General features: G+C 39.1%; 1 protein-coding gene across 1 annotated transcript in view; it reads left to right on the top strand.

Moving 5' to 3' along the window:
• The first annotated feature begins 3,838 nt into the window (after positions 1-3,838).
• Positions 3,839-16,060, top strand: part of LOC119838470 (lysosomal alpha-mannosidase-like) — a 27,621-nt gene continuing 15,399 nt past the window's right edge. The window contains exons 1-6 of the mRNA XM_038364417.1: positions 3,839-3,904; positions 4,662-4,771; positions 5,295-5,360; positions 13,473-13,537; positions 14,251-14,377; positions 14,990-15,208. Coding sequence (XP_038220345.1) covers positions 3,839-3,904; positions 4,662-4,771; positions 5,295-5,360; positions 13,473-13,537; positions 14,251-14,377; positions 14,990-15,208 — 653 coding nt within the window. The remainder of the gene's footprint in view (positions 3,905-4,661; positions 4,772-5,294; positions 5,361-13,472; positions 13,538-14,250; positions 14,378-14,989; positions 15,209-16,060) is intronic.

Here is a 16,060-nt window from a genome sequence, read left to right as displayed (position 1 = left end):
ACGGGATACGGAATTACGCGGGTGAAACCACGGGGCACAGCTAGTCATTTATAGATGTGATTATTCATAAATTCCTTCCTATGTTATTCCAGTTGTCCAGCTGTCTATGTACCTAATTTCATTGCAACCGGTTCAGTAGTTTTTGCGTGAAACAGCAACAAACACACACACATCTTTACAAACTTTCGTATTTATAATACTAGCCGCACCCCGCGATTTAACCCGGATAAGTCCGTATCCGGATAAAAAGTTTCCTATGTTATTCCAGTTGTTTAGCTATCTACGTACCAAATTTCATTGCAATCGGTTCAGTAGTTTTTGCGTGAAAGAGCAACAAACATACACACATCCTTACAAACTGTCGCATTTATAATATTAGTAGGATTAGTAGGATAGTAGGATGTTTAAGAACAGTTTTCAATTTGATGACTACAATTTTGGGGAGGGGTTTATGTCCCCTTTGTCCCATTTTGGATTCGAAACACGGAAGTCTAAATATATGTACTATAAATACATGTGACAGCGGGCAACTGAGCTGGTGGTTCGCCTGATGGTAAGCAATCACCAGCGCCCATGAACATTCACAGAGGTAATGCCTATGTGGATGCACTGCTCGCTTTTAAGAAGTGAGGGAAAAGGAAAGGATTGATGACTGGAAAGAAGGAATGGACTGGGACGGGTGGGGAAAAGAAATAGGCCTCCAGCTCCCCTACTCACCGTACGAAACACAGTGGCATGCCACTATTTCACGTCTTAACTTCCCCGGTGAGACCTGGCCCAATTCGTGCCGAAGCATGCTCGATTCCCACTTACAACATATACGGTCTTTTATTATTATTTAATAAGGGATTAATAAATATGAGTCTTACCTTTACAAATTGTCGATCAGTAGTACATACGAGTCCACGGTTAAAAGAAAACTGTTCAATTGGCAGACCAATAAAACTTAACCCATTTGGCAAGAGAGTGCTTTCTCTAATCATAGGTCAAGGTAACCCTCTTGTTTTTCATTGTAGTTATACGTTTATAGGGATAATGCAGAGAAATTTGGCAGCCTGTGTGTGTTTTGTGTGATATGTTTTTATTGTGGGAGTCGAGCACGCTTTGGCACGAATTGGGCCAGCTCGCACCGGGGAAGTACCACACCCCCACAGAAAACCGGCGTGAAATAGTGGCATACCGCTGTGTTTCGTACGGCGAGTGGGGGAGCCGGAGGCCCGTTTTCCTTTTCATCACCCGTCCTAGTCCATTCCTTCTTTCCAGTCGTTAATCCTTTCCTTTTCCCTTACCCCATAAAAGCGGGCAGCGCAATCACAGAGGTACTACCTTTGCGAATGTTTATGGGCGGCGGTGAACGCTTACCATCAGGCGAACCACCAGCTCAGTTGCCCGCTATGACATAAAAAAAAAGATAGTAAATAGTAGAACTATGTTATGACTTCTTTTTTCTTTATTTTATACTAGCATACCCGGCCACGTGTTGCTGTGGCTGAGTAATAATTAAAAATATTAAGATTATAAATTATTGGGATAATAAATCGAAGTAAAAACTATCCTATGTCTTAAGTTGGACCAAATTACACATAAAATGTCATCTTTTCGTCAAAATCGGTTGGTGAAGAGTTCATTGGGAACATACATCATGATACTGGATTTTTATATATTTTTATAACATACTGGGCAATTGAGCTGGTGGTAACTGTTAGTAAGCGCTCACCACCTCCTATGAACATAAATAAAAAAACAGAAAAAAATAAAAAAAGCCTTTTATTTCTTACAGAATGGAAAAACAAGACACAAAAATAAAAATTTAGATTAAGTTGGTAAAATACTGATAATTTTGTTAGTACATAAGTTTAGTTCCTAAATAAAGTTTGTGTGCCTTGTGCCTTATGCCTTTTTTATTTATTTTATAATTTTTTTTCTTATTTCATCTATTTTTATTTTTTTTATTAGTATTAGTTAGTTTTTTATGTTATTTTATTGTTCTCTAGTCTGTAAGATCACCTCTGTAGGTGAAGGCGTTTGAAGGAGGCCCATGAACATACGTGGTTTTAAAGGGTGAGGGATAGGAAAAGGATTGACGACAGGAAAGAAAGAATGGACTAGGATATGTGTGGAAGGAAACGGCAATCCGACTCATTTTTAAAAGACTATGATACATAAGTGACCCTAGAAGAAGACTAGAGGATGTTACCCTCACCGTTCACATTGAATTCCTTCAAACTAGCTTCCAAGCGTCTCTCTTCCCTATTAATAGAGGGAACGCATTAACATAAGCCTTAACGCTTCACATGTTCATGAGGTGGTCGTTTCTTACCATCTGTACCAGCACCAGCTCGGTACAAAGAAGGAGATCGAGGTATTCTGTCTCTTAATTTTTCTTCTCTTTCTCTTATTTATCTTGCATCTGCTGCACTGATCGAATCTATTTATCCTACTGATATTATAAATGAGAAAGTTTGTAAGGATGTGTGTGTGTTAGTTGCTCTTTCACGCAAAAACTCAAAAACTACTCAGCCGATTGCAATGAAATTTGGTACGTAGACGGCTGGACAACTGGAATAACATATAAGCAAGTTTTTATCCCGATATTCTTAGGGGGTACGGACCTACGCGGCTGAAACCGCGGGACGCTTGTTTGTTTGTTTAAACGCGCTTATCTCAAAAACTACAGGTCAGTTTTTAAAAATTCTTTCAGTTTTAGATAGCCTATTTATTGAGGAAGCCTTTAAATGTACCATTATAGCTTATATATGTACCACGGGCGAAGCCGGTTAGTTAGTTATGAATAATAACTTTCGCCTCACTGGTATAATATTTACGCTATAAAGAAATAAACAACGTTTGTTGTTTAAAAAACAAATAGAAAAATGTGTAAACTATGTGATGAAGTAATTGAAGTCAATATACATTATAATTTCATACAAAACAGGTTTCAAATAGGTTTTATCAGTTAAAAATTGCGTCTTTTTTAATTTATTATAACAGGTAAGTTACATTATTTTCCTCTTCTTTTTTCTATCTTCTTTTCTTTATGTTTAAATCTTGATTGATTCTTACTTATGTAAAATAGTTTGCGAGTATTTTTAATGCTAAAACATCACACGTGACCGTCCGGGCAGAAGGAGGGGGCTCAGAAGGTTCAAAATAAATCACTTCTAATTTAAAAGAAAATATATGCATATTTTTCTTATAAACAACGCTTTTTTATGTTTGTCGTTCGGTCTTTATAAATCTCTTTTCCGCTATTGAACTGAAATTTGGCTACAACTGGGTACGAGCGAAGCCATGGGCTTAGAATTTACTAAGTTTCCATACAAACGTTAGAAATAAATGTTATTCATTCAACATTTTGAACAACACTCCCTCTTTAAGTATCGCTGATGGTTTGCATCTACGTTTTCTTTGTTAACCAATTTAAATAATAAACTGCATACATATACAATTTCTGTTTATTAATTTAAACTTGAATGTTAACAATGAGCAATATACACATTACTTCCAATAACACAGGTTTATATTAACTTTCAACTCAAATAATAGATCGTAATAGATGTGTGCAATATTCAAACGCTAAGACGACACAATGACAAAGCATATCACGATTCGCGTGAACAAAAATATAAAATACCATGAAGGTAGGTCGTAAACAAATAAATTACAAATTATCAAGATATAAATACGTTATTTCTATTACAGTAAGGACATATACAGCGAGCGTCAAAATTAATTTGTTAAATTATACGCCCATATAAGAGCCAAGACATTTCAGGATAGTTTATTATTTGGTATGTTTCTGATTATGATAATAATCCATGTCAGTGGTTCTGTTGGAATGGATCCAGAAATTGTCGATTTATTAACACCCTTCAAAGGTATGGGAGAAGCCTGTGGTTATGATGTGAGTATATATGTATATAGGCTTTTGCCCGCGGATACGCACGCGTTAAATTCGAAGTAGTTTAATAGATGCTAACTATACAAATAAACTTTCCTCTCGAATCCCTCTATCTATCTAATAAATGTATACTTGTAAAAATACGAACTAGCTTCCGCCCGCGGCTTTACCCGCGTAGAATTAGGGCACTTACAAATGATTTAGTGAATGTCTATTCCTGTTCTATCCCAAGAGCGCATTTAATCGCAAATAAAATAAAAAGTATCCTGTCACCAGTCGGCTCATACCCTGTCTGTATACCAAATTTCATCAAAAATTCGTTCAGTAGTTTCAGTGTGATTAACGGACAAACTATACATAATATCATTGTGATAAAGAAAGAGAAAAAAAGAGTAAAAATAAAAGTTCGTCTTTTATATCCAATGAATACCTTATTTTAAACTAAGACACAAGTCTTAGAATAAATCCGTCTTTAGAATGTTGCTGGGATACTTTTTATTTACGAGAAGTACAACTACCCTCAGTTTGTTATTTTTGTTTGCTTTTTTTTAGGCGTACGTATAACGCTAAGCGAGTTAACATGATATTTAATAGTTGCATTTCTCTGTAAATTATTAAAATGTAATCTTTAGAGATATAATTGTCTTTAACCGTAAATCCGTTGCGTAATTTATATTTAAAAAGAACAGATTGTTGATGTGTGTTCATTTTATACCAGGAATTGAAATTATGATAATTACAAATGCTGAATTCTTCACAGGCTTGTCCTATAATAAGAGAAGGAAAGATAAATGTCCATATAGTGCCTCACACACACGCGGAGTTGGGTTATTCAAAGACTTTCTATGACCATTTCACTGGGCGTAAGTGGTTTTTGAACTCATTTTTATATTAGAAGTAGCGGCGCACCGCGGTTTCACCCGCGCAAGTCCGTATCCCGTAGGAATATCGGGATAAAAGTTGCCTATATGTTATTCCAGTTGTCAAGCTGCATACGTACCAAATTTCATTGCAATCGGTTCAGCAGTTTTTGAATAAAAATTATGAACAAGATCAGTAGTGATTTTCAGCGACACCTTTCCGACATCTGGATTGCCAACTGCTTCACGCGCTTAATTTGAATAAAATAATATAAATTTGAGATTATCGTTATCTAATATATAAAATTCTCGTGTCACAGTTTTCGTTGCCATACTCTTCCGAAACGGCTTGTCCGATTTTGATGAAAATTTTTGTGCTTATCCGGTGTCTATGACTATCGGCCAACATCTATTTTTCATACCCCTAAATGATAAGAGTAAGGCAGAACAGCGTTTGCCGGGTGAAGCTAGTTTCAATATAAACATATAACAGTCGTATTATGAATTTCAGACGATGACTTTTACATGACAAGCAAAATCAACATGAAAAGGATTTTCGACGCAACAATATCTGAGTTGTGGGCAAAAGAAACGAGAAAGTTTGTATTTTATTTATTATAGTTTTGTTTATCTCATTATCAGCCCATACGTTTTCCTACTGCTGGGACACAGGCCTACTATGAGGGTTCAGGCCATATTCCACCACGCTGGCCAAGTGCGGGTTGGCAGATGTCACATGTCGTCGAAGTTTTTGATTCTCGGACATGCCGGTTTGCTCACGATGTATTCCTTCACCGTTTTAAGCAGTTTGTTTATTTAATGTTGTGTTATTAATGTGCAATTTATTTATAAATTACCAAATAATACTTTCTTAATAATAAATAAAGTAGTAGATTTGATTTGGCTAGTTTACATAACAATATTGGTCGCGCCGATATATATTAATTTCGATATTAAGCGGACTGTAAAACTTAATCTACGTGGTGTAGCGAAATAGGGAAAGACGGGAACACACGGCACATACCTCGTCTGAGGGAGTAGCGTCCAAGCAAGCACGCGGCACAGCTCCACGCGGTCAAGGGTCCTCCAGCTCGGGCCAGGCAGACCAGATCCAGTCCTTCACTCCACACACACACACGCGGCGGTTCAACGCGACCAAAATGGGAAGGCGGTTACACTAGCATAATGCCTGAGATATCTAGAGAACCTCGTGAAGGTTCTCCGGCGGTTGCGGGTTACGGATCTTTATGAAAGATCTCTTCGATTGATGCGGTGACAAGAAAGCCTCATAAAGGCTCGGGAGTCACGGAAGATCGATGCAGACTGTGTAACGTATATGCGTCACTACGTCCAATAGGGACGTTGCGGTTGCTTTAAAAGCGTGCGGTGATTGGTTGTGCTCGCGTGTAAGGAGGGTAGTTGGATTACACCACAAAATAATAAATATTCAATTTTAATTCACTATTTTAATAATATTGGCGTTACCATATCCACCCGCCCTTAATGGGTCACCATAAAAAAACTTATCATTAGAGAAAGAGAAAACTATGACTCTAGGATCGCTTAATGCGTGCGGAATAACAAAGTTCCTAGAATCACGGCGGTATTATAACTAATGAATTATAAATAAAGCGGTGCGAAAAACTTAAAATTAAACTTAACTTAATTGTGGTAATATAATGCGGTATATTTATTGTCTTGGAAGTGGACATAAGCGAACGACCGGGCGAAGGTAAGTTCCCTTGGCGGTTCTAACTGTACAAACGCGCGCGATGTCGTCCTTCGAAGGATGTACTTTCTCTACAACGGCTAAAGGCCAGGCCAGGGGCGGCGTATTATCATTTATCACAACCACGATCGTTCCAGGCGTAATAGGTGTGGAAGGAGTATTCCATTTCTGCCTAACCTGCAGACCGTGCAAGTATTCCATTTTCCAGCGGTTCCACAACGACTGAACTAACTTGTCCAGTAGCGAATGCCTATCAAGCAAACTGACGTGATCAGATTTGACTTGTGGCGCGGGTAACGATAATAACGGCGCGGTATTTAAAAAGTGACCCGGTGTTAAAGCCGAGGGCTCAGCGGGGTCAGAACTCAGTACTGTCAGCGGTCGCGAATTAAGTAAGCACTCAATTTGAGTAAGAACAGTACAAAGTTCCTCATACGATAATAATTGTTGACCGATAACTCGAAACAAATGCGTTTTAACAACTTTCACCATACTCTCCCAAGCGCCTCCAAAGTGTGGAGAGTTGAGGCAGATAAACTTCCACGTTATACGACTCTCAGCAAAATCGTATTCCAGCTTCGAACGATATTCGTTATTACGAAATTTATATAATTCGCGGAGATAGGAATCGGCTCCTTTATAATTTGTACCGTTATCCGTATGCATAGTCTCAATAGGACCTCGACGCGAGAGAAATCTTTTGAGCGCGGCAAGAGGAGTGCTGAGGTCGGTCGCAACTTCTATGTGCACTGCACGAGTAGTGAGGCACGTAAAGATACACAGGTATGCCTTCTCATTGCTAACACCACGGCGGCGCACAGGAGTATAGGTGATAGGGCCTGCATAATCAGAGGCTGTGATACTAAATGCTCTAACAGTCTGACGTCTGCGACACTCAGGTAAATCAGCCATGAGCGGGTAAGTTGGAGGCGGTTTCATGCGGAAGCAAGTATTACATAAGTGAACTCTCTGCCTAACAACACGGCGTGCGGAGAGAATCCAATACTTCTGGCGAAGCAACGACATTAGAAGTTCCGGTCCAGCGTGCATATATTTAATATGACAATAATTAATGATCATGTTAACTATGTGATTATTGCGCGGTAATATAACTGGATGCTTATGTGCATATTCCAGTGCGGAATTACTTAGACGACCTCCGACGAGGATAAGTCCGTTATGAATAAAAGGCCTCAAACGATTGAAAGCCTGCGGACAAGATTTATTATTGAGTATATTCGAATACTCCTCAGGGCGCGAAGAATTTTACTTTTCAGCGAAATTAAGGTCCTCAGCGGTCATCATAACACCGCGGCGGGGCAACAATTTTAGGAACCTGTAAATATAAACAACTATGGGTAAAAGCTTACTCAATTAAGAAAAGCGAAGAGCGATATAAAGCGCAATGCTTTATAGGCGAGCACACAGTGTGTGTTAATAATTTTCGTTCGGGTATATCTGCAATAGACTGACCATCCAGACCCTTAAGAGGCCATTCAGATGGGTCCGAACGAGCCCACTGCGGTCCATGGAACTACAGAGGGTGCGAGACGAGATTCTTTGGGGTAATGCCACGCGAAAGAACGTCATCGGGATTTTCGATACCAGAAACAGGGTAAAAATTACCTGATGGAATGTTTTCTGTGATTTTCACAACACGGTTTGCGACAAACGTTTGCCACTGGTGCGGCGAACCTTTAATCCAATAGAGCGCGACTTTAGAGTCGGTAAATGCGAACGAAGCGGTTAGATGGAGCGATTTAGATTTAGAACATATTCGCGGCAAGTAAACCGGATCCCCTCTGCGGCGGAAGGTGGTTGGTTCCCTGGAAATGGAGTGACGATATTATTTGATATCGTTGACCATTATCACTCCTGGGCCTGGAAGGGCCGCAGATATGCGGTATTCGCTGCACATACGGTAGGGGTATAAGACCTAGCTGTGAACCCCTCCGTTGATTGCGAACGATGGACACCGTTGGGTTTAGTGGGTATGGCTTCGTGCGAGTCCCACATACCCCATACAAATGCATTTCCCAACGATAAAAAAAAAGATTTAGAACATATGAGACGAATGATGTTACCAGAGCCAGTACTAACGTGAGCGTACACCACTGCCCCGTAGGCAACTTCACTAGCGTCAGAGAAAGCCAACAGAGTGAGAATTCAATCACAAGTAAAACCTATATGACGTGGTATGCGAATATTATTAAGAGCTGGTAACTCATCACAGAACTGTTTCCACATTTATGTACGTAGGCGGAGAATCATCCCAATCAAGATTAAGTTGCCAAAATTGTTTTATTAACAGCTTGGCATACAGGACTGTGGGAGCAACGAAGCCCATTATGTCCCACAGACGGGCGATAGTTGACAAGATGGAGCGCTTAGTGCACGTCACATCGGCGGGAGCGGCAATTTTAAAATAGAAAGCATCATCAGCAGTTGACCAATGCAGACCGAGTAATTTATGTTGCACGGTCTTATCAAATTCTACTACGGAGGGTAAAAGTTTGTGCGAAGCGGGAAGATTATCTAAAACATTTTGACTATTACTATTCCACTTAACCAGATCCCACTGAGCTCCTTTAAACAAATCAATAAGCTGCTGCGACGCGGAAACTGCTTCACATTCCGTGGGAATAGAGAAGGCGATATCATCCATATACAACGAGGAAGACGCAATGCTACTCGCGAGCGGATACTTCGCGCCGTCATCTTCTACGAGCTGTCTTACCGTGCGCAATGCATGGTAAGGACTAGACTTGATTCCGAAGCAGACTCTATTAAATTGATAAAGAAGTAGCGGATCTTGCGGGCTGAAACGATACAAAAAACATTGAAAACGACGATCAAACTCACGCACGAATATCTGCAGAAATTGTTGGCGGCAATCAGCTGTCATTGCAATAACATGTAGACGAAATCCTAAAAGTATCATAAACAAATTGCCTTGTAAATTCGGCCCAACATGCAGAAGGTCATTTAAAGAACGCTGGCATCCAGAAGACGGCATGCTAGCATCTAGAACCATGCGCAGTTTAGTCGACGATTAATTATCCTCGCGCAGAACAGCGTGATGCGGTATAACGTAAATAGGAGTAGGGTCACGCGGATCAAACGGAGGTGCGGGTGAAATATAAGCTTTCGTTAGATAATCTTTTATGACGTCATCATATGCCAACCTCAACTTAGGTGAAGCTTGTAGCTTTCTTTCGAGACACATGAAACGTCTGCGAGCGATATCGTATGAATCACCGAGAGTGTAGAAATCATCTTTAAATGGAAGCAAAACGATATATCTACCACTCACGGGGTCGCGCGTAGTAGTTGTTTTATAATATTCTTCATATTCAACATCATCGGGATGCTGAACGGGCGGAGCGGTAGGAAGCTCTTCGAGCTCCCAGAAACGCCTGACTAATGAGTCAATAGCGGCGGGTTCTAGAACGTGACAACACGTCAAGGGTTGTGTATTTAAGCTAGGTATGGTAGGTACGGAATCCATTATTACATAGCCCAACACCGTGCGCAATGCAGCGAGCACCGACGAGTCATGAGGCGCATGAACTACGTCGGGGAGAAGCAGATGAGGGAAGAGAGAAGCACCGATAAGAATATCGATTTTATTTGGCGTAGCAAAACTCTCATCTGCGAGCGGTAACCCTGAAAGGTGTGATAAGACCGAAGTGTCTATCATAGCGGTAGGTAATAAATCTGTGACTTGATCAACAACTAGCGGTGAAATATTAAAAGAAATGTTGTTGTCAAAACGCGAATAAAATTTTATATTTATCGAATTACTATTAATTATTTTTTCTGAACCACCGAACCCCTTAATAATAGTACGTTCAGTGTTTTGCGGTTTAATACCTAAGCGTTCACAACATTCTTGTGTAATAAAGTGACTTTGCGAAGCGGAATCTAAAAGCGCGCGAATAATTTGTCGTTCACGTTTATAATTATAAGCGACGACTTGAGCGGTCGATAATAAAACAGTAGATTGTTTATAACCGAGCGCGTTGCATAAAGATGCGTTATAACAGCTGTATAGCTAGCGGTACAAAGCGCGACGTCAGAGCGGGACTCGCCCGACGGCGGAGACAGCGCAGGCGGCGGCGGTGTGCTGCGCGGCGGGGGCTGAGGCGCAGGCGCGGGAATGGACGCTTCGCGTTTGAAATGAAGCATCGTATGATGATTTAATTTACAAACGCGGTAATTAGACTTAGACAAACAACTAGAAACACGATGTTTTAAACTAAGACAATTAACACACGCATTCTTATCCATCATGCATCTATCATTTTATTAAAACTCGAACATTTAGAAAGAAAGAAATAATGTTTATTTAGTACCACCACATTTAAACAGTTAAATTAAAATTAAAATTAAAAAGTGAACTTATGACTAAACGGTGTGGTGCTAAAAAGGGTATCTACTCAGCGTGTGCTACGCGTAATGCGCAGCGCTGATTTTCAATAGCCCCTTGTTGTTGTTTTAAATAAATGTTGATGTGTAATATTTGTACAAAGACAAGAAGCGGAATCAGCTGTTGTTACGTAAGACTGATACTTAGGCGGCGCGGATGAAATATTATTTGAATTGCGATTATAACTATTCTTTTGACGCGTATTATTTATCCCCGAATTTAGTGAAGGATGAATACGTTCTAATACTTTTGCGTGAGTCTGTATAAATTGAACTAAGTTATCAAAACTAGGCATTTCACTACCACACTTAGTCTCGAAAGCGCGAACAGTATCCGAGTCTAACTTCTTTAAAGCGATGTGAACAATAATTAAATCTGTAATATTATTCAACTTTAAATTTTGTAAAGCGCGTACTGCACTCGTAAAGTTATCTGTAAATAAATCAAAGTTTGTAGCGGACGCACAATGCAACGGTTTAAATCAAACATTTCATTTAAATACGCGGAAACTAACATACGTTTATCATCATATTTATCTTTTAACGCTTGTAAAATTAAATTATAATTTTCGGCGCAAGGGGTTATACCAGCTATAACAGTTCTAGCCTTCCCCGTTAATATACCTAACAAATAATATAATCGCTCGGCATCTGTGAGGCCGGGATTGTTATGAACAGTCGATTCAAAATTCGAAAGAAATAGTGGAAATGAGCGAATATCACCCGAAAATGGTACTAATTCGATAGGCGGTAATTTCGGCCTATTTTTATGCAAAATGTTTATATCTCCGTGTGACGGACTTGGTTGCGAATATTGATATTTAATTCGTTTAATCCTGCTATATAAAGACTCGAATGCGACGAGGCTTTTATAATCAGGTTTCGCGGTAGGAGTTAATGATATAATTAATAAGCGAGTATTATATTCATCTAAATATCGTTTAAAATCATCGCGTAATGATTTAATCTGCTCGGACTCGTCAAGGAAACTTTCCATCAGCGCGGCGTTGTTTCGAATATTTAAAGATAAATCATAATTTTTTTGCACCATTTCAAATACAATTTCGCGTTTAGTTAATAACATAGATAACTGAGAATCATGTATATCTTCCGAATCATTAAAAACCGAAGCATCACTATCAGCTGACTTGGTATTTTTCTTAGGTGGCATTTTTAACAACAAATGTATTTGTACTCAAAGTTAAAATGTTATAACGAGTTACAATAACAAGTAATACGACCAAATAAAATAAGTCAGTGACGCAAGCGCTATAACAACTGAGTACGTAATTATGGTCGGATTATAATGGCGGATTACGGAATGACCTAGGTTACAATATAAATTTCGATTGCGGGTAGAAAAATATGACGATATATATTCGATTTAAGATGATTTTAGCGTTATAAATATGGATAAACTAGTTGAAAACTGTTTTTACTAATTATTTTTATTATAATAAACACGTAACTTAATGTCACGGGCGGAAATAAAGTATATTTATGCGAATAAAAGTAGATGACGCAATGTCGGTCTACGCGGTAGGTTATAGTATTTTACAATGAATTTACTATTAAATCACTTATTAGGGCCTACAGGAGTATCTTAACGAGGGCGGTTGGATTATCCAGGTGGATATATGCGGTAATAAAGTTCGTAGGTACCACACAATGGTTATATACGGCTCGAAGGTACCACACAATGGTCGCGCCAATATATATATTAATTTCGATACTAAGCGGACTGTAAAACTTAATCTACGTGGTGTAGCAAAATAGGAAAAGACGGGAACACACGGCACATACCTCGTCTGAGGGAGTAGCGTCCAAGCAAGCACGCGGCACAGCTCCACGCGGTCAAGGGTCCTCCAGCTCGGGCCAGGCAGACCAGATCCAGTCCTTCACTCCACACACACACACGCGGCGGTTCAGCGCGACCAAAATGGGAAGGCGGGTTACACTAGCACAATGCCTGAGATATCTAGAGAACCTCGTTGAGGTTCTCCGGCGGTTGCGGTTACGATCTTTATGAAAGATCTCTTCGATTGATGCGGTGACAAGAAAGCCTCATAGAGGTTCTCCGGCGGTATGCGGATTATACACGAAATGTCTAGAGGCCTCGTGAAGGCACTCCGGTGGTTATTGAGATCCGATCGTCACGGAAGATCGATGCAGACTGTGTGACGTATATGCGTCACTACGTCCAATAGGGACGTTGCGGTTGCTTTAAAAGCGTGCGGTGATTAGTTGTGCTCGCGTGTAAGGAGGGTAGTTGGATTACACCACAAAATAATAAATATTTAATTTTAATTCACTATTTTAATAATATTGGCGTTACCAAATATAAAGGATTGACGATTGGAAAGAAGGAATGGACTAGGAAGAGTCAGGAAAGGATACGGCTCCCCCACTCACTGAAGTAGACTGTTACTATTTCACGCTGATATTCCGTGAGTGTGGTGGTGCAGTGCGAGGTGGCCCAATTCGGGCCGAAGCGTGATCGACTCCCACATGAGTATGTTTAGGTGCGATAGTTATATGTTTAAATATGTTACAGATTTACGTTATCTGGTTCGGAGTTACCATATTTCTTCTACTGGTGGGCGAGGCGTGATGGAACAGGTTAGTGTTGTTTTAAAAAATGTTATTTCGAGGATCTATTATTTTATTTTGAAAAAAATATAAGTCATTCTTTTGAATAGTTTATAAATAACCCTTTATAATATTATAATACCTTAATTGTGTTTATGTGCATGTCTTTGTTTCACTTCGCAACGCAGTTTTATGATATAATTCTTATGCCTAATGATAGATAGCAGGCTTGAGGATGACATAGAATACTTGTTGCGGGGACATATCTCATACAAACTAAGACACTTTCGCATTTATGTAATGATGTCACTCATCGAAAATGCGTCTCTTTTAATTCTAAAGGAATTTTTAAAGCTATGTTTTGGAATAGGTAAATTGTAACACAAGGGAAATTTAAAACTTTCCTCCTTATAATATTACTAGCTGTTGCTCGCAGCTTCGCCCGCGGGGTCCTAATAAATTTTAATGGTACGAACTTTCATCAATTTTATCCTCTTGTGGGTAGAATTTATCAAAATCCTTTTTAAGCTTATGCCTACGTCATAACATCTATCTGCATGACAAATTTCAGCCCGATCCGATGCAGTAGTTTGGGCTGTGCGTGGTTAGATCACTATGTCAGTATAGTGTAGTGTAGTGTAGTTGACTTCTGTTAAAACTTATTTAGTAAAGAAACAGTCAGGACTCTATATATATAAACGCCATCTATTGATAAATGTTGACAAAACTTTTTTCTTTTGCAGTGCGTCGAATGGTGTACCAGTTACTTAGACAGGGGCGTTTAATATTAGTGGGGGGGAGCTGGGGTATGCCCGATGAAGGGTCTACGAGCTATCAGTCTATTATAGATAGCTATACTTATACTTTAAGGTAAGGAAGTTACCAGTTACCAAATAGTCTCCTACTTAAAATCGCGGCAAATCCACAATAACTAATAGATCTTTTTTTACCTCCCTTTCAACTGTTTCTTCGTTATTATACTCTGTGTTTGTTGCCCTGAAGAGATCACATGTAAGTGTAAAACGCCATCTGTATTTTGTCGTTTGAAAAATTTGTTTATATTTTACGTAAGTTAAACTTTATATTTATTGTTTATATTTTTGTAATGTTAGCAGCACAATAAAATTATTTAATTAGATAATAAGTATAATCTGGATTGTCTATTTTACTTAAAATTACAGTCGAGTCGAGTTAGCGTAGTTTACTTCAATACAAGGTTAGCGCAATTTGATACTAGATGGCGTTGTTTTAAATGTTCTTAAAGCTACAACTGAAGAATCAGTCTTCTTGAGCATGCTAATTTCAGGAACTACGCCTCAAATTATATGAAATTTGGTACAGAGATAGTTGGACACCCGCGAATGCACTTATGCTAGCGTTAGCCCCGGAAATCGCATGGGTATAGGATATATATCGGTAAAACCCCAGAACTGTCTTCTGCTTTGACTACGCTTAAAAACAAATTAAATATTCATTTTACAGAAAAATAAACAGGACATTTTTAAATTGCGGTCGACCGTTGGTCGCCTGGCAGGCGGATACATTCGGCCATTCCAGAGAATACGCATCGTTGGTTGCTCAGATGGGGTTTGATGGGATGTTTATCAACCCCATCAGTTTTGATGATGAGCTGGTGCGGATGGGGCAGGTCGCGTTGGAGTTCTTGTGGCGGGGGAGTGATGACCTTGGTGAGAAGTTCTGGTTTTCTTTAACTTGATTCCCGCCCGCTTCAAGTGGGTTTTCATATTTTAAATTTGCTATTTCATTCCCTGATTGTCGTAAGCTATTCGGTCATTGGAACTCCTAGAAAGCAAAAAATGCTTGTGCCCGCTCTTCCATTTAACATTTCAGTTGTAGAAATAAAGTGTGAAGTCCCGTGTCCCCTAGTGGGGTATGGGGCACATGATATACATCTGTTTCACTGTTCGATTTTCTTTATGGACAAGTTGGTGATCAGCCTTCAGTGTCAGACCGAGACATTTTTTTTATTGTCCCCACCGGGAATCGAACCCAGGACCTCTCGGTTCTACGCTCACGCGTTTACCACTGTACCAAGGAGGCAGTCATAGAAATAAAACACGTTGATTTTATACAATGCAAATAAAACACAAAATAAAGGGATGAAAAGAAATTCCCATGGCAATGATATGTTTTACGTTTAAAGTAGCCTACGTCACACTCTTACCCCCTAACTATCTCTTAATACAAAAACTGATTTATAAAATAGCTCCGTTGTTACATAAAACAAAGATAAACACAAACAATGAATAAAAATAATTATTAAATCGCTTTGTATTTCAGACACTTATTTAAGATGCAGATACAAGAAATTATGTTTTACTAGCTGCGCCCCGCGGTTTTAAACGGACACATTTATTTAGGAATATCGGGATAAAAAGTTACCTATATATAATTCCAGTTGTTCAGCTAAATAAACTAAATTTCATTGCAATCGGTTCAGTAGTTTTTTATTTATTTATTTATTTATTTATTTATTTATTTATTTATTATTTAGGACAACTTACAAAACATACACTATGACAAGATTATACA

The sequence above is a fragment of the Zerene cesonia genome, unplaced genomic scaffold (genome assembly GCF_012273895.1).
Source record: "Zerene cesonia ecotype Mississippi unplaced genomic scaffold, Zerene_cesonia_1.1 Zces_u003, whole genome shotgun sequence".
NCBI lineage: Eukaryota > Metazoa > Arthropoda > Insecta > Lepidoptera > Pieridae > Zerene > Zerene cesonia.
Note: the sequence above shows the minus strand (reverse complement) of the source record. Positions and strands in the feature narration are given on the sequence as shown.